The sequence below is a fragment of the Quercus robur genome, chromosome 2 (assembly GCF_932294415.1).
Source record: "Quercus robur chromosome 2, dhQueRobu3.1, whole genome shotgun sequence".
NCBI lineage: Eukaryota > Viridiplantae > Streptophyta > Magnoliopsida > Fagales > Fagaceae > Quercus > Quercus robur.
The window spans coordinates 80,593,542-80,613,434 of NC_065535.1; the positions used below are offsets into that span (position 1 = coordinate 80,593,542).

The window sequence follows — 19,893 nt, forward strand, 5'->3', positions numbered from 1 at the left end:
ATTTATATACAATTAAACTTTATTTTTTGAAATGAATTAAAAATCATTTATCTAGTGTGCCTTAAATAGTTAAATTTGTATATTCAGCATACTCGTCAACAAAAAGCCTAAAACTAAAATTAAAGATTATTTTTGTCTATCATTTTTATCAGAGAACTAATCAACAACTAACAAGTATGAGTCTATGTCTAAATCATTCCAAAACCATGAAATCAAAGTCACATCCAGTACATTGATGTGGCCATAAATCAACACGTTTGGAAACTAAAACAAACGGATGAGAAAGTGTATAAATGGCTACTATAGCAAGTTGGTATAAATTTTTACATGCCCACCTTGGGGGGTTTTTACACACCCCCCCCCCCCCCCCCCCCAAAAAAATGCTAGTGCTCATAATAATATAAATAAATACTAAAATGGTGGTTATTAATTTTTTCTTTCTTTGAGAGTAAAACTTGAGTACAATACTTTAGGTATAGTATATTGAGTTACTCAATTAAACTCAAACATATAAATGTATTGAATTTAATTATTTTGTGGAAAAGATAACACTGTTTGTGTTATATTGACCAATGCAATTGGATGTTTGAATTTAATTGAGAAGCCTAATATACTATACCTATTTTTTACCATTTTTTAATTGTTGACGATATGGTAAAAAATAAATGCTTCAAAAATGAATTTATTAAAATGTAATATGCATAGTTGTCAAAATGTGAATCGTATCGTGAATTGATTTTTAATTTTTCTGTATCGTGTATCGTAAGATACACGAACACTAAATAAAATTTATAAAAAATTATAAATATACATATATAAAGGGTATATTCATTATAAATTTTGAATATATTCAACTAATGACTAATTTATTCATCACTTATGTAATAATATTTAACCAGCTAACTAAATAAATCAAACTAGCATATGTTTATAACATACGCATTCAACTTTCCTAAATTCAAAAGTGATAATATATTACAAATGACCCAAAAATAATAATTTATTTTCATCATATTGCCTAATCAACCACATCTAAGTCAATGCTATCATCATGTTTATAATTTTGCAAACTTATTTCTTCATTAAAATTTTCTTCATCGTCATTTGTCATTACCATTTACAATCTCTTCTTGTTCTTTTTATTTTAATAATATTTTTATAAAAAAAATTTTGGCATTCTAGTTTCTTGGACTTATAACAATAATGATAAAAATAAAAAATTTATATTGTCAATTAATATTTTATTCATAGTATATAAAATAAATTTGTAAATATTAAAGTGAAAGGTAAGTGTGTACTATGTAGTCTAATTGTAGGAGAGAGAACAAAAAAAACTTATGAATATGTTATTTTAGTAGGATAAACTAAGCAAACTAATAATTTTTTGTTAAAAACAAGTCTAACAACTTGTTAGATTCAAATAAATGTACAAATTTTAACAAAAAATCTCATTTTAAAGCATTTGTCCATGTATCGTACGATACGTAAGATTTTACGATATGATACGATTCATACGATACGCACACTATATTGTACGATTCATGAGTACTTACAATACATCGATATGATACAGAACGTTTTACACACGATACGATATGTATCGTACGATACGTATCGCGTATCGTACGATACTAACAACTATCGTAATATGCAACATAGTCTTTAATAAGTAGCTTGAGATCCTAATTATTAAGAAAATTATATATTATACTATATAATAAAATTTAGGTTTTGAAGTCGTGGCTATGCATAGTGACTATCTTCTTTCTACGATAAATGGTTAAATTCTATCTTATTAATTATGATAGTTTAGTTTAGGTATTACATAAGTTTCAAGGAATTCAAAATTCTACTGCAACTATAGTTTAGTTTAGGTGAATGAAACTCAATTAGCTATGTTTTGAGGAATTTAAAATTTTATTCTAGTTAAAATTATATTTCAAAAATTTTCAAGAATTTTAAAATAAAATTTAAAATTTATTACAATTATTTTGATCATCTATCATAAATTTGTATTTTAATATAATCAATTTACACATTACATACCATCCTTACGTCAAGTAGCTCAATGAATGTTTACATTTCGATTATTTAATTAGATAAAAGTCCAATAAAGTTTCAAATGGCTCACTAAAGTTTTCATAGTATTTTTTGAAGAATTTTTAATTAATTTTTGCATCACATGAGCATACTACTAGTACTATATAATAAAAGTTGGGTTGTAGAGTTTTTGCCAAGTGACTATCTTCACTTTATGACAAGTGGTTAACATTCTCATTAATTATTAAGATTGTTTAGTTTATCATTGTTAAGGGTCATTTGTGAGAATCCAAGTAGAAAGTAGAAAGAAGAAAGCCCAACGACAAGGGCAGCAAAGAATTGGCAAACAGATGGCAAAAACCATTAGGCCCAAGCGGTAGGAATAATGGATCACAGGCTCATGAAATAAACAGATGGGCCTTGAAGAGGCAAATGGGTTTAAAGAAGCCTGGAAAGAGAGAAATAGCATACCCATGGGCAGTATATGATATAGAAAAGTGAGAAAGGGCCACTACAGGCCCAAAATAATGCAAACGAAGAAAGTAAGGGGTCAATGGCAGGCCCATGAACCCCAAGAATGAGAATAAGGAAATTGGGCTAGGGAAGCCCAATGAAGTTAATAAAAACCCATGGGAATGCGGAGTTAGTAAAAGGGCCAAGGAAGCCCAAAGAAAGCAAGTAGGCCAAGGATGCCCAAGAGGAAGACAAAAGGGACACAGGAGCCCATAAGTAGGAAAACCAATGGCCATACCAAGCCACTGGGGGAAAGAGTAAACGACTGGCCTAAAGAGTCCCAACAGAATTGAGTCATTACAGCAAGAGTGACAGAGTAATATGACAGGAAATGAGGGTAATCAAGAAATGGGCCAAAAGAAATGTAAGACCCAATATCAAATAAAGCCCAGCTCCTCAGGAGAGTGGGAAATCGAAAAGCAGCTCACATAAAAGATCAAAAGGAACAGACGGCAGACTATGCAGGCAAGGCTCCAAACCACGGCAAGCGAATGACCAGCAGACAGATTTTGGACACACATGGAAGGGTGGCACGCGTAAGGCCCAGGCACCACCAGCCTATACCCAGCCAATACAAGGCATGGTGAGGTCGTGGGTCAGAGATTCAGAGGGCATGGTTTGGTGGTGGGGAAAGGGGAAAAAATCTATTTTTGAGGTTTCGGCTCAAGTTCTTTCGGGGAAGTGTCCTGCTGAGATGACTTACTACCCAAAAGAAGCAAGCTGAGTTGGAACCACTAGGTGCATGCCATGAGGGATAGGGAGAGAGAAAGAACCCAGACCGTAGCAGGAAAGGGTGCCACGGCAAACAAACAAACAAAATACCCTTCTTTGTCTGGTGATGGGGGTGGTACACAGACGAAACAGTGGTGGTCGGCCAGTATACCTAGACCAGACAAAGGAGCTTAAGGGCTAAAATAGTAAAATCCGGTCACGACAGGCACTATAAAGAGCGAACCTTACCGTGAAAAAAAAAACAAAGCAACAACGGGAACCATAACTAAGAAATAGGAATTCAAAAAAAGAGATCCCAAAAAAAAAATAGAAAAGAAATGAGTGGGAGGAAAAGAAAGAAAACAACTAGAAAGAAAAATAGAGGGAGAATTAGAACGGCAGGCATGCACTGGTAGATTGATTCCCTCTCTCCCTCACGAAATCTTGCTTTCTGTCAAAACCAAAAGGAGCCCTTGTGTATCAACCATTCAGGTCCATTTCCCTCAGGATAGTTAATCTCCACTGTAGGATTTTCTTGAGAGATTAATTGCGTTGAGAAGGAATGTTCTTTCCTCTTTAGTTTTACTCCTGCGGACCAGATTTAAGCTGATTTCTTCATCTTCTAATTAACCCATACATATTACTATTTACTCCCTTTTGTTCTTTTCTTTTTTTGTAAAAGTGATTATTATTACTGTAATTGTGTTTGGGGATCATTTGGTCATTTCCTATTAAGTAGCCAGATATTATTTTATTTTTTGTTATTATGTCTGTCTGCCACAACTTATCTGAAACTGCTCTACCTGTCGCAAGTACGTTCCTGGCAAATCAGGCATAGTTTGCACACAAACCGGACCAAATTGAGTTGCAATTAGACCGATCACAACTCCCTTATCTAGAAAACTTAAGTCTAATACAGCAGGAAGCAGCCTAACATTACTAGCATAGCCCACCACTTTACAATCACTAAAACATTCATGTGACTAATTGATTATTAAGATAACTACTTTATTCAAGTGGCTCACTAATTATTTAAATGGCTTTGATAATATTAATAAAAAAATTTATTTATTTTATATATAATTTCTAATTAATTTGTGCATCGCACAAGAATTCTATAAGTTTCTTTGATACTTTTATTGTTGTTATTTTAGAGTGAACATACAATATGTTCTTTGACTCCAAGATAGTGAATAAAATATATTGCTGTAAAATGAACAATACAGTGAACATATAATAATTTTTTAGATTTATTTCTATTGTTATTTGTCTTAAAAATGTATGTTAAAAATTTATAAGATGTGATGATACTGGAAACAATACCACCAATGAGTCGCACGCTCCTCACTCGATCGCAAATGGCACCTGCACAACGAAAAGAAATAACCTAGCAGAGAGCACCGGTGTGGTACCGGCCGAATACCCTCCGAAGGTCAAGTTAGAACTATTCTCACTGCTCTAGAGTGCTAGAGAGGGTAAAATTACGCGTACCTTGGATCACGAGGGTGTTAAGGTTTTTATAGTAGTAAGGGTCATCCTTCTTTTCCTTGGAGTAGAAGTCTTTTCCTTATAAGAGTCCTTTTGGGCGTATTTTCCGGGATCCTTTCCTTATAGGAGTCCTTTTGAATATTCTCTAGCGTGGGTAACAAGTCAACTTTTGACTTTTATGACTGGTCCGTCAGCCTCAATGTATCTCCTTCAGCTTTTTGGGCGTCACTTGGTGAAACCGTCAATCATTGGGGGTCCGTCGCTACATCCGTCAGTCATCGATCCGTCTATTTATGTATGGAAGGCAGCGTAGCACCGTTAGTCTGAGGCTCTCTCCTTTTATCCTCGTCAGTTGCTCCCTACTCTATATGCCTGACGTTTTAAACCGTCAGCATGTGGAGTTACTAAAAAAAAGATTTACGAATGATTCCTCGGGCCGCGAGCTATTTAATGCAAGCCCACGTGGCGCGCGGTAGTTGGTCTCGTTTCTGGGCACAGGCGTCGCCTCGCGTTTCGTGCGTTTTCCCCCTATATAAATATCATGCTTTGCTTCATTTTGTCATTTTAACTTCGCAGATCTTTTTAATAGAGAAACCGTCACTCTTACGTTTTGCTCCGTCAGTTCTTACCAGTGCCGTCATACTTTGTTCCATTTATTCAAGATCTATTTCACCTGTAAGTTCCTCTTCCTCTTTTCTTTCCTTTTGAATTTTTATTTTCTTTCATCGAGAACGTCAGTCTAGGAACTTAGGGTGTATCCGTCACTTGTAGGTAGTCAGATGTCAAGTGACGCGTCGAGTGATCAGTCGTCAGTCCGCGATGGAGCGGGCTACGACGAAGTCTTTGGCTCAGGTCAAGAGTCCGACGGCTTTTTGGAGTCGTCAGGAAGAGAAACGTCCGCCCAATCCCTTAGTATTGATGTAGAGGACCGTGTTGAGGGAGTCAGGGAAGAGGTGTTAAGTGAGGTTGAGGTCGAGAGGATCGACAAGGAAGTTGTTGACGACGGGAACTGGGAGGAAGGTGTCGTAGAGGTAGATAGTGACGAAGATAGGGGTGACGGTAGCAAGGTTAGTAGTGACGGTAATGAGGATGAGGATGACGAAGAGTCCAGTGAGGGAACTTCAGGGAGTTCTGGAGGTAACCGTCCCTTCATCCTTCCAGAGGAGTGGGCCGTCAATAAATTTCTCCCAAAGATGAGCAACAGAGTTTTTTCTGAGTTGCGTACCCGTTTTCAGATCCCAGATCATATTCCCCTCCGTCTCCCTAAAAAGAATGAGAAGTGTTATACAGGGAGAACGGCTGATGTGGGGATGTATGACGCCATGTTCGCAGCTGGCCTTAGGCTCCCACTGACGGCTTTACACCGTCAGCTGGCGGATTTCTTAGGATTGTCCGTCAGCCAGATCTCTCCGAATGCCTGGAGGATCTTTATTGGAGCTGAGGTTCTTTGGGGTCGCTTGAGTGGGGGGAACCGTCAACTTTCGCTAGACGAGTTCTTTTACTGCTACAGACCCCAGCATAAAGTATCCGCCAAGGGGACATATCACTTTGCACCTCGTGAAAAGAACTTAAGATTGGTGTTTGATATGCCGGATTCAAATAGGAATTGGAAAAATAGATTTTTCTTTGTTAAGGGGACGGACTGGGTGTGTCGTCCGGATGAATGGGATAAGTTGCCCGGGGGTTATTTTGATAACACTTGGGCTCATATTAGGGAGTCAGGTTGCCCCCGTCTCTTTCTTTTTACCGTCGCTTTTCATTTTCACCGTCTCTTTTTAACACTTTCCTTTTGTTTCAGCCATCACTCGTCCGGAGGTGTCTGACGAACAGAGGGATTTCATCCGTCGGATACTCACCATTTCACTTGAGCAACGTAGGTGTAGGGATTTGATAACCCTAGATACTCTACATTTGTATTGTGGTGGTCCTGAGCCGACGGTCGAAGCACGGAAGTTGGAAGAATTTTCAAGAAAACGTAAGAAAATGCGTTATTTAATCCGTCTGCTACTATTCATCCGTCAGATTACTTATCCGTTAGCTTTCTTTGTGCAGAGATGGAGGCTGCGAAGCAGAGGGTGAGGGCCGCTGCTGCTCGTAAGAAGGAAGAAGAAAAAGCGAAGGGGAAGGATGGAGCGTCAACTCCTCATTCCTCCTTGAAGGGCTCCATCAAGAGAAAATCTGACGGAAAGGATGATCCTCCTTCTAAGAAGGTGGCCGTCACCCCTACGGACGTGCCCTCCCAGAAGTCACCTCCCAAGCTTAGTCACGGTGCTGGGAAAGGAGTGATGACTTCCTCTGGTCCCGTCATTGAGGGGCCCCGTTGCTTGCTGACTCACAAGGATCACGCTGTCGAGAGTCTGGAGTCTCTTATCAAACAGACGGATCTGGATCCTTGTGCTCAGCTTGGGACGGATGACCTGGGGGCGTCAGCCTTCTTTGATATTGCACGGGTGTGTTTCCTACTTTGGTTAACCCGATATTTTTCCTTGCTTAATAGCTGACGGTTGTGCTTCCTTCAGGCCTTGGTTCGTGTTAAAGCACTTCAAGACCGTTGCACGGCCAAAGAAGGCGTCGTCTCTCGGGTGAGGAGGCACAATTCCACCCTGATGGATCAGCAGGCGCAATACAAGGAGGCCGTCCGTCTCTTGAACACAGATCTGAAGGACGTGAAGGAGAAGCTGGGAGAAGCAGAGGGTGAGCAGAAGAAACTTGAGGAGGAGGTTTCGTCTTTGCGTGCGCAGGTGGTGACGGCTGGGACTGACGCAGTTGAAAAGTTTAAGACAACTCAGTCCTTCATCGACTCTTGTGCTGATTACTATGGCGCAGGTTTTGATGATTGTCTGAAGCAAGTGTCGTTAGCTCATCCGGAGCTGGATCTGTCTGGAATCACCATGGATACTTCCGTTCCAATGACTCCTGCTGCTGACAGAGATGACGAACCCCTCAGCTTGGATTCTTTGCTTAATGATGCTGGTGTTGTTTTGGCCCAGCCTGCTGTCGCTACCCCTGCTGGGCCTTCAGATCAGATTGTGAAGGATAAAGCTGACGGGGTCTCCAAGGACGCTCCTGCCACTTAACCCTTTATTAGTTGTAATTTTTAAACAATGTCTTCAAGTGCCCGTATGTTTGTTGGGCTTTTTTGTTTGTAATTCAATCTATCCCTTGTTGTCCGTCAATTTGAACATATAAACTTGACTTTTTATTTGATTAATTTTAATGAGATCGCCCATTATTTTTTGTATTTAGCCTTTTTGATTAGCTCGTTATCTTTACAGGCTTGTTGGTTGGAGAAACTTATTTGTAAGTAGTCTCATTTTTTGGTAAGACCGTCAATAAGTTGACCGTCTACCATATAAATTTTTCATCCATTGGACCGTTAGTTTTGAAGGCTCGATCCATATGAGAACTCTATTTATTGGACCGTTAGCTTTTAGCTTTAGCTTTTTCGGTCCGTTGTTTTGATGGCCGTTAGCCTCGATGCCTTTTGACATCTCTGTTGGACCGTCAGTTTTGAAGGCTCGATCCATATGAGCTCTATTTGTTGGTCCGTCAGCTTTTAACTTTAGCCTTTTCGGACCGTTATCTTTATGGCCATTAGCCTTGATGTCTTTTGACATCTCCGTTGGTCCGTCGGTTTTGAAGGCTCGATCCATATGATAACTCTATCTATTGGACCGTCAGCTTTTAGCTTTAGCCTTCTCGGACCATTGTTTTCTTTGGCTTTTTAGCCTCGATGCCTTAACATCTTTCATTAGTCCGTCAGGATTTTCCTTAGTCCGTGAGTTATGGACTTAGTCGTTCTTGGGTCGTAAACTTAGTGGACCGTCGGAGGAAAAATATACTTCAATGATTTCTGAATAAAACTCCTCTTATTGCCATGCATTTAAATAAAAGTAATTAAAACCAAACCCTGACCCTTGGGCTAAAAAAAAAGTATTGTCGAAAAAACTAAAGCAAACGATAAATCTGAGGAGTTAAACTATAATTTGCTAAAAAGTAAAAGAAATTGGTCTTCATGCCGCTGCTTCTATTGGTAGTACTTCCGTAGGTGCTCGGTGTTCCATGGATGTGGTAGCTTCTGTCCCTCCAATGTTTCAAGGTGGTAAGTACCTTTTCTCTGCCACGACGAGATTCGGTAAGGACCTTCCCAATTGGGGCCGAGTTTCCCTTGGGTAGGGTCTCTAGCGGCGCCCATGACCTTCCTAAGAACAAGGTCTCCGACTTGGAAGTCTCTGTGTCGGACCCGAGAGTTGTAGTATTTGGCCATGCGATCCTGGTACCTAGCGAGCCTTTGTTCTGCTGCTGCCCTGATCTCATCCACTAGGTCGAGCTGTAGTCGCATAGCTTCATCGTTTTTGTCCTCATCATGGTTGTGTACCCTATAGCTTGCGAGTCCGACTTCTGCCGGGATGACTGCTTCGCTTCCGTACGTCAGGCGGAACGGTGTCTCTCCTGTTGGTGTTCTTGCCGTCGTCCTGTATGCCCATAGTACACTTGGCAATTCTTCGGGCCATATACCCTTTGCCCCCTCGAGCCGAGTCTTGATGATCTTGAGCAAGGATCGGTTTGTGACTTCGACTTGGCCATTAGCTTGAGGGTGGGCGGGGGAGGAGTAATGGTTCCTTATTCCCAACTGTGAGCAAAAATCCCGGAACTGGTCGTTGTCGAACTGTCTCCCGTTATCCGAGACAAAGACTCTAGGAATGCCAAACCTGCATACGATGCATCTCCAGACGAAGCTCCGAACGTTTTTCTCCGTAATCGTGGCTAATGCTTCAGCTTCCACCCATTTCGTGAAATAGTCGATGCCTACTACCAGGAATTTCAGCTGCCGCATAGCTGTAGGGAATGGTCCCATAATGTCTAATCCCCATTGTGCGAACGGCCATGGGGCTGTCATTGGGGTCAGCTCTTCGGTTGGTTGTCTAATGATATTGTTGAACCGTTGGCATTTGTCGCAGGCCCTGACATAGGCTTCGGCGTCCTTCTGCATGGTGGGCCAATAATACCCTGCTCGTACAAGCTTGTGTACCAATGATCTGGACCCTGAGTGGTTTCCGCAGATTCCTTCATGTACTTCTCTCATGACGTAGTCCGCCTCTTCCGCACCCAAGCATCTCAGATACGGTCGGGAGAAACCTCTCTTGTATAGGACGTCTTTTATCAGGACGAACCTTGCCGCCCGGACTTTAAGTTTCCTTGCGGCTTCCTTCTCGTCCGGTAAGACCCCGTTTTTTAGGTACGAAACCAACGGCGCTGCCCAGCCGCTGTCGGAGCATATTTCCTGCATATTGCTGAGATCTATTAGCGGGGAAAGCTGTACAAAGGAGAGTACATTACCAGGGACGATCATTCGTTCTGCTGAGGCGGCCTTCGCGAGACGATCCGCTCGCTCGTTTTCCTCTCTGGGAATCTGGATGATTTTGGCTTCTAGGTCGCCCACTCTTGTCCTTACTTCGTCAAAGTACTTCTTCATCTTTTCGCTCTTGCACTCGTAGTCTCCATTTATCTGGTTGGTGATGACCTGTGAATCGCAGTAGACGACTACCCTTGCGGCTCCTGCTGCTTTGGCGAGGTCGAGTCCTACTATTAGTGCCTCATATTCTGATTCATTATTGGTGGCGGGAAAGTTTAGACGGACCATACATTCAATGGTGTCTCCTTCAGGTGATAGTAACACAATGCCGGCCCCTGCGGCTTGCCTGTTGGATGATCCGTCCGTATGTATGCTCCATTGAGGGGACTCTGCTGCCCCCTGGTCCTCGTCATGGGTGAACTCAGCTATAAAGTCGGCGACAGCCTGTCCCTTAATGGCGGTCCGCGGTCGATACTGAATGTCAAATTCGCTCAGCTCGATTGCCCATAATGCCAGTCGGCCCGCGGCCTCGGGGCTGCTCATTGCTCGCCGTAAAGGCTTGTCCGTCAGGACATTTACCATGTGAGCTTGGAAGTACGGTTTGAGCTTTCGGGCTGCTGTAACCAATGTGAAGGCAAGTTTTTCCATCGGCGGGTATCTTTCCTCGGCACCGCGAAGCGCTCGGCTTGCGTAGTATACGGGTTTTTGCACTCTTTCTTCTTCTCTCATCAGGGCTGCGCTAACAGCTGCGGGGGAGACAGCCAGATAGAGAAAAAGCTCTTCTCCCGGCTGCGACGGGCTCAACAACGGTGGAGAGGAGAGGTAAATCTTCAATTCTTCGAACGCTTGCTGGCATTCGTTGGTCCATTCAAAGGATTTTTTCAATGTCCGGAAGAAGGGCAAACACTTGTCCGTTGCTCTCGACACGAACCTGTTGAGTGCCGCTATTTTTCCATTTAGGCTCTGTACCTCCTTTATACTTCTTGGTGGTGTCATTTCTATAATGGCTCGGATCTTATCCGGGTTCGCCTCGATTCCCCTTTGAGACACCATGAATCCCAAGAATTTTCCTGCCGTTATTCCAAAGGCGCATTTCCCTGGGTTGAGCTTCATATTATAGTAGCGGAGTGTATCAAATGTTTCTTTGAGATCTCCTAGATGATCTTCCTCCCTCCGGCTCTTAACTAGCATATCGTCCACGTAGACCTGGACATTCCTTCCAATCTGTTGTGCGAACATTTTGTTCATGAGCCTTTGGTACGTTGCGCCTGCGTTCTTTAGGCCGAAGGGCATGACCTTGTAACAGAATAGGCCTTGGCTGGTTACGAACGATGTTTTCTCCTGGTCGGCTTCGTGCATTCGGATTTGGTTGTATCCCGAAAAAGCGTCCATGAAGCTCAGCAACTGGTGTCGTGCCGTGGAATCAACTAGGACATCGACCCTGGGTAGGGGGTAGCTATCCTTGGGGCAAGCTTTGTTAAGGTCGGTGAAGTCCACACACATCCGCCATTTCCCGCTCGCTTTCTTCACCATTACTACATTTGCTAACCAGTCGGGATAGTACACTTCCCTGATGAAGCTTGCTTCCCGTAACTTTCTGACTTCCTCTGCTATGGCTCGGTTTCGCTCCGGGGCAAACACCCTCTTCTTTTGTCTGATGGGTGAAAAGGCGGGCGACACATTCAGCTTATGCACCATGATTGAAGGATCTATTCCTGGCATATCTTCATGACCCCATGCGAATACGTCTTGATTTTGCCTAAGGAATGTTATGAGCTCTTGTCGGGTCGTGAGGCTAGCGAGTGTTCCAATTTTGGTCGTTCGGCCAGGATCGGAACTGTCAAGAGGTATTTCTTCTAGCTTCTCAACCGGCTCCGTCACCGTCCGGTGTTCTTCTATACTTAAAGTCTGAACCTGATCCTCCATTTCCACCATGGCTATGTAACATTCGCGCGCGGCCATCTGACTCCCGCGCAATTCCCCTACTCCGTAGTCAGTTGGGAACTTAATCATCAGGTGGTAGGTGGAGGTTACTGCCTTCCATGAGTTGAGCGTGGGTCGCCCGAGGATAGCGTTGTAAGCTGATGAGCAATCAACAACCAAGAACGTCACGTCCCTGGCTATCTGTTGGGGGTAATCACCCACAACTACGGATAAGGTGACCGCGCCCAGTGGGAATACTCGGCTCCCGCCGAAGCCGACAAGCGGGGCATTTGTTGGGATCAGTCGCCCCCTGTCGATCCTCATCTGCTGGAACGCGGTGTAGTATAAGATATCCGCTGAACTGCCATTGTCGACGAGCACCCGGTGCATATTGTAATCTCCTACACGCAAGCTGACGACGAGTGCATCGTCATGTGGATGGTGAAGGCGTCGTGCGTCTTCTTCTGAGAATCCGATTATGGGACCTTCTCTTCTTGCTATCTTTGGCACGGCTCCCGTCAGTTGAACATTCTGTATCATCCGGAGATAGGTCTTACGGGCCTTTTTGGATGACCCGGCAGCGGTCATCCCTCCTACGATCATCCTTATATCCCCAATTGGGGGTCTTGGTCGCTCGTTGTCCCGTCGGGGGTGCTGGTCTTGTGCGGGGGGATCATCCCTCTCCTTGCTAACGAATCTCTGCAGCTTTCCTTGTCTAATAAGGGCTTCAATTTGCTGCTTGAGGTCATAACAATCTACTGTGTCGTGGCCGTGGTCGCGGTGAAATCGACAGTACTTATCTCGGGAACGTTTGTTGGGGTCGCTCTTCAGCTTTCCTGGGAACGTCAGCGATTCCTCGTCCTTGATCTGCATAAGGACTTGATCTATCGGGGCTGTTAGCGGAGTGAAGCTTGTGAACCTTCCCCCCGGGGGCTTAGGGCGTCTTTCGTCCCTTCGGTCCGTGGTTCTTGCCTTCTTTCGGTTTTGGTCCTGCCGACCGTCTTCCTGCCGTTCTCTTTTTCTAGGCCTCTCTTCCCGAGCTAAGAGTGCATCTTCAGCGTTCATATACTTTGTGGCACGATAAAGCACTTCCGACATGGTTTTTGGGTCGTTTTTGTATATGGAGAACAAAAACTTGCCCTTCTTTAAACCATTTGTAAATGCCGCGACAAGTATCTTGTCGTCAGCTTCGTCGATCGAGAGCGCCTCTTTGTTAAAGCGGGAGATGTAGGCTCTTAGAGTTTCGTCTTCCCGCTGCTTCATACTCATCAAGCAAGCCGTAGATTTCTTGTACCGATGGCCTCCAATAAAGTGTGCGGTAAACTGAGCGCTGAGTTCTTTGAAGGTGCTGATGGAGTTTGGGGCCAGTCGACTGAACCAAATCCTTGCTGCGCCCTTTAGCGTTGTAGGGAAGGCCCTGCACATGATGGCGTCCGCTACTCCTTGAAGGTGCATTAGGGTTTTGAAGGTCTCCAGGTGGTCCAGTGGGTCCTTGACCTCGTCATAACTGTCTATCTGCGGCATGCGGAACTTACTTGGCAACGGGTAGGAGTTGACGGTAGTGGTGAACGGTGAGTCCGTTCGGTTGACAAGGTCGTCCAGGTCACTCGATACTCGTCCCTTGAGAGCATTCATCATAACCTCCATTTGTTCCTTCATGGCTTGCATCTCCGCGAGAACGAGGGGCGGAGTGGTTTCCGCGAGGGAGGGGATGCTCGTGTTCTGCCGTTCAGGTTTGCTCGGGGCGTTGCTGGCCTGGGGTCCTTCCTGGTTTCTCCTGTCAGCGCTGGTTCCTTCCTGTTCTGCTCCTTGGTTGTTGGGAGCTGCATTCTTCTGTCTCAATTGCTCTTCTAGGTCGTGATTTTGCTTCGTGAGGCGCTCCACGGCGGCGGCGAGCGTCCTCACCTGTCTTTCAAGCGCGGTTGTAGGAGTTTCTTCCTCTTGAATGTCGTTGTTGGTCGCCATTGAGCGAGTGAGTACCATGTAACTCTCTTGTCTTGAAAGCGAGAACGTGCTAAAGCGTTCCCCACAGACGGCGCCAACTGATGATACTGGAAACAATACCACCAATGAGTCGCACGCTCCTCACTCGATCGCAAATGGCACCTGCACAACGAAAAGAAATAACCTAGCAGAGAGCACCGGTGTGGTACCGGCCGAATACCCTCCGAAGGTCAAGTTAGAACTATTCTCACTGCTCTAGAGTGCTAGAGAGGGTAAAATTACGCGTACCTTGGATCACGAGGGTGTTAAGGTTTTTATAGTAGTAAGGGTCATCCTTCTTTTCCTTGGAGTAGAAGTCTTTTCCTTATAGGAGTCCTTTTGGGCGTATTTTCCGGGATCCTTTCCTTATAGGAGTCCTTTTGAATATTCTCTAGCGTGGGTAACAAGTCAACTTTTGACTTTTATGACTGGTCCGTCAGCCTCAATGTATCTCCTTCAGCTTTTTGGGCGTCACTTGGTGAAACCGTCAATCATTGGGGGGTCCGTCGCTACATCCGTCAGTCATCGATCCGTCTATTTATGTATGGAAGGCAGCGTAGCACCGTTAGTCTGAGGCTCTCTCCTTTTATCCTCGTCAAGATGTGTTGAGGACCAAAGTTTCACAAGAAAGCTCATTCCATGAAAGGTAAAGAAAGACCATGGGTCTTAACAAAAGAAGGCCTAATTCATGCAGCAAGAAGAATCAACATCAAGGCCCTATGTATGTTCAGATTTCCAACAAAAAAGGCCATTAAAAATCCAGCAAAATCTAGTAAAAGAACTGGGTTAGGATACTCAGAGGCTACCAGAGGCTTGGGATCCTCGGGATATGTAGCACAGCTAAAGTGGGATTGAGACAACTCAAAAGGGGTACCACGAAATATAAGAAACAAAGAACATATATGTCCTTCTGAAGCACCCAGTGGTGCAGCAAAGAACCATAAAACTTAGAGAGTGACAATTCATGAACAAAAGGCTGGTACCTCGGGAAACCCAGAATGAAGAGCTATAAGGCGAAGTGGCTGGGAAAACCTTCAACCCAACAGGAAAGGATTCCGCTCACTTGGGAAAAATGATAGCAAGAAGGACAGCCAAAAAGCTGAGTATAAAAGGTAAAAAGCCTTAAAAGAAGTAAGGGTGAAGGTTAGCTCTCCAAGGACACCCCGGAATGGAAATTCAACAAGTGGCTTTTAGGAAAACAAGACTAAAAGAGGAAAATTATGAGAAACAGAGAAAGAATCAGCTGTCAGAATGGCTGGCATAACAGGGGCTCTAGTACCCGGGGAGCCAAAGGAGGGGAATCAGTGGTACCCTGAACCCTAAAATGACACTATAAAAGGGGGAGGCAGCCAACATTGAAAGGGGATTCAGCAAGAGGGAATCAGAACAAGAATCATTGAGAAAACTTTGTCAAAAACTCAAAGAAAGTAGAAAACAGTGCCTGGTATCCCAGAACAGCCACTATAGAACGTACTTAGATTCAAAGGGATTCAAACTTTGTAAGTCTCAGAGGCTTAGATAGCCACCTAAGTTTGTAATTTTTGAGCTTATTTGGGCCTTGTAACACATCTCATTGTAATTCACAATGAAGAAAAATAATGAAATATCTCATATTGATTTGATGATTTCTAACAATTATTTCGCGTATTTATTTATTACATTGCCTTCCTTTATTGTTTCTTGCTGCTCAATATATATATTCTTGCTTGCTAGTTTTCCTTTTACTCAGCCAAAAGCTGAGTCTTTTTATCGGGGTCCTCACTTCGACTTGGGACACACTTAGCCTCCAACGAAACATATGCCAAAACATACACACATCAGATATCACTCCCTCCCACAAAAATCGTTCTCACCTAACTATCTTGGAAGGCAATGCCCAAGCAAAGCCACTTGGACTTGAGTTCCAAATCCCACAAATCTTGTGCAAAAGCACTAAGTCTGTGAGAATTAAGGCTAGGATCCTCGTGACTAAATCATTCTCATGAAATTCATTTACATATATGTATATGTATTAAAAGTATATTCTAATCTAAGAAACTAACAATTATTTGAACATATGTGTATTATATAGTTTGTTCTTATGTAGGACCCATAGAGGTAAGGGAAAGGACAAAACTCCATTGCATAATAAGCATGGAGAAAGATTGTATAGTTCAGAGAATCAGCAATTCTGGGTTCTTATAGGCCTTATACCCCTAGGAACCACGACAGTACGCCCGGGGTACCAAGTGAAGAAACTTTTTAAATGTTTACACAATAAAAGATAAGCCTCAAATACTCTATTTCAATATCTTTCTCATTGTGAATATTATAAATAATTATTTTACTTGTTTCGTAAAAGTAAAGGGTCATTTTATGACACTAAAACACTTATAATGGTACTTTATTACTTAGAAGGAATCGCATTTTGCCTTGAGGAGCTTTATGTGATTTGCGCACAACTTGGTTCGTAATCAGCCCCCATTTAACTGCAGTGAACGAAGCTCAGTCCACCAAACAACAAGTAAAAGGCCCAGGATCCTTGTTAAAGGACCTAAGATCCTTGTTTCTACTTAAGCCTGGGTACTGTCCAAGAAGGACCCTCACAAGATTTATATTCGCATTCATAATATTCCTATATACTTTTTCATTATTCAAGAGGTTCGACCCAAACTAAATCATATTCGATTTGGTTTGGGTCGATTCTATGGTCTAATTTTTACTATATCTGTCTTCCAAAAAAAAATTACTATATCTATTTTTGAAACCATATTAGATTGGTTTGTTCATTAATATTCGTGTAAAAATTTGATATGGTTTCAAAAATATTAATAGATATTAATCAACATGTACTCTTTTATTTTATTTTTTTACCTAAAGAAATTGCAATCTTATTAAAAGTATATGAAGATCTACCTTTAGTATTTGTCTTTCAAAGATTTAGATTTTATTAACGATGATACAAGGAAAATTAGTGAGCCATTTGTATAAACGAGAGCCCTGGAAAACCTGCAAGAAGAAAACACATTGTTGGAGGGCACTGGTGTGGCGTAGACTTAAGTTTCTTTGATGCTTCAGTTAGGAACTCACCCAAAATAGACTCAAATGGTAGTAGAGTTAGGGTTTTCACTCATACCTTAGAATGGAAGGGGTCTAGTGTTTATATAGGGACCTTGGGCTGACTAACTTCCATGATCTGTTGGGAAGAAAACACCTTATAATGACTATAATTAAGTAGTTAATATAACATATAGGAACACCACTTGACCCAAAAATCTTAAGTTTATGAGTTTAAGACCAACTATGCTATATTAACTATTAGGTCCAAAATTATTAAGTGTTGGCAACCCGTATCCAAAACTTTGTTCAATTATATTTTGAGTTGTAAGTTTTTAGTGTGTAGGAGTATATTTGAAGATTATGTTTGAAAACACATGAGACTGCTAAAATATTGCTAAATCTACTACCTGGGCTCTAGTTTCAATTGCACGCAATCAATTGATCCTCACATAAACTAAGCACCAGCCAACTGATCAAGATTCGCGACAATAGTGTTATGTTGAAACGTTTTATTTGAGTCGGCTATAATTATGGCCATCATTATATACACAAAGAGACTCACTCACACTTGGAACTATTATGACATTCTATGTGCCTAGGGTTTTATGCCAAGCTGCTACTAGTTCAACAAAGCGTGATTTGAAGAATATTGCAAAAAGCTAAATCAATCAAACAATTGTTGTATTGTTAGTCACAAATTGTAGGATTGTGCAAAGAATAAGTCTTTTGCAAGAAGTAGTCCAATTGGAGAATTGGAGCTAAGCTTATTTATAAATCAATAAGTTCTACTGTATGTAGGTACTTCAGGATAGGGTAAAATTCTTTGCACTTGTAAACTCTATCCTTATTAATATATTCTTCAAGAATGGTGACTAGAAGCTCACCCAATAAGGTATTTATTGCAAGGGTTTTTCTCATCATGATCAAATTGTCATGTGAAACTTATTTTTTGCTGCACTTTATTTAGTTTGGTGATTTGATTGTACCTTAATTAAACTTGCATGTAATTTGAACTAGTTAATCAACTTGGATAATTGGTTAATTTATTCAGGGTCAATCTTTAACCCAATACCTATAAAAAGGTCCATCAAGCCCCACTTTAAATAAGGTTGTAAAGGCAGAAATCCTAAGGCTTCCAAAAGGAGAATCCTAGCCTCCACATGTTAAACCTGTGAGTTCAAAAAGAGAAGGAGGAGATTTTGCTAGAAATTTTGTGCACCAAGGGTTCTATACCAAGCATCGTGTTTGGCATCATATTGAAGATCATTGAGGTGTTTCAAGTGAAGCTATACTACAAAGTTAATGTATTGCAATTAGTTGTTACAACGGTGAAGTCACGTAGATTGGAGATCCATGGACATTGAAGGAGGTCTCTAAAAAGAGTAGTTGTCCAACTGATTTGGAGCTGAGTTCAAGTAGATCATAGGTTCTACTATAAGTAGGTACTTCAAGATTGGGTATATCCTTTGTACTTGTAATTTGTAACATCAATCTTTGTTAGTGGATTCTTCAAAGAGTGGTGACCTATATATCACTCAATGGAGTTTTTTATGTCAAGGTTTTCCCCATCCTAATCACATCGTTGTGTCACATTTATTTTCCATTGCACTTTATTTTTGTGATCCGGCTGTACCCATCACCAATAAACTCAACTTAACCACTCACTCTTGTCATTCTTATCCAATGTGGGATTTCACTTGCATATATATACCAAATAATCTCCCCCTCATGTATGAGTTTCTACATTTTTGTGGGTTTTGACAAAGTCCTATTAGTTCCCCCTTGCCTATGAGTTTTTTTTTTTTTTTTACTAACATGTCATCAATGAAACCCTCGTACGCTATTCATGGGAACTAGGTATCAATCCTGCACACTTATCCATGGAACTCAGACCAAGCTTTCATGCCCATGGGAACCTAGCACCACACCATATTCTAGCACCATTGGCAATGTTCATTTGTTGGGATTTTTATTTTTTAGAACCGTCTGTGTGGGATTTATGAGCTTACCTTGTGCGAACTATAATTGTGAGGGCTCCAAGTACATGCACCATGTCTCCACTCCTGCACCTTGCCACACACCACCATAAGCTCTTGTAACATTTGTTAGGGAGAGAACACATTGGGAAGACTTTAATTGAGTAATTAATATAACATATAGGGACATAATATGACTGAAAAGGCTTAAGCCTATAAATTTGGGTTCAACTATAATATATTAACTACTCTCTTTTATCATTCATATTCAATGTGAGACTTTACTCATGCATGTATATCAAACATGATCTTCACTTCTTTCCTTAATAGGAGTGTGATGGAGTTAGTGGTAGCAAAATTCTCGAGGTCAACACCCAAGATTTGGGAATGTGGTATGGTAATCAACACCCAAGATTTGGGAGTGTGGTATGGTGGGCGGATATCTCGCACCTGAAGCCTCGAAGTCTCCATGAGTGTGTTTTCATTGAAATTGTGGTCATCCTAAAGGTCGATGTCGAACGACCTATGGGATCAAATGATCCATGTCGGTAGGTCACCCGTGGCATTGGCCAATCGAGTGGCGCATTAATTCGTGACGCATGTGGAATCAAAGAGAAGTTGGTCCTCAGAAGATTCATAACCTTGCGAATTGCCTAGTTGGTCTCTTTCCGGCGGCGGAATAATGGATATACTTTCACGCCCCAAAAAAAGAAAATAATAATAATTCATATATGCACCCTGTACAAATCATAGGGAGTCTCTCAAAGACTTCCTATTTTACAAGCAATGTGATGGCACCCACTACAAAATCTAGATGTATCCTTAAATAGTGATTTGTGTGTTCTTTTCTGAAGCTATAAACTA

The 19,893-nt window shown here is 42.0% G+C and overlaps 1 protein-coding gene across 1 annotated transcript; it reads left to right on the forward strand.

Annotated features, from left to right (window-relative positions):
- Positions 1-4,593: 4,593 nt before the first annotated feature.
- On the forward strand, positions 4,594-7,829 carry LOC126704055 (uncharacterized). The gene is made up of 2 exons (XM_050403097.1): positions 4,594-7,202; positions 7,272-7,829. Exons 1-2 carry the CDS (start codon positions 6,807-6,809, stop codon positions 7,827-7,829), a joined length of 954 nt encoding a protein of 317 aa, XP_050259054.1. The 5' UTR covers positions 4,594-6,806.
- Positions 7,830-19,893: the final 12,064 nt, after the last annotated feature.

What these genes read in the sequence shown, in the direction of transcription:
- LOC126704055 (XM_050403097.1), top strand. Translation starts at nt 6,807, where the DNA reads ATGGAGGCTGCGAAGCAGAGGGTGAGGGCCGCTGCTGCTCGTAAGAAG. An exon ending in CCTTCTTTGATATTGCACGG is followed by an intron (nt 7,203 to 7,271) that starts GTGTGTTTCCTA and finishes TGCTTCCTTCAG; the next exon opens with GCCTTGGTTCGTGTTAAAGC.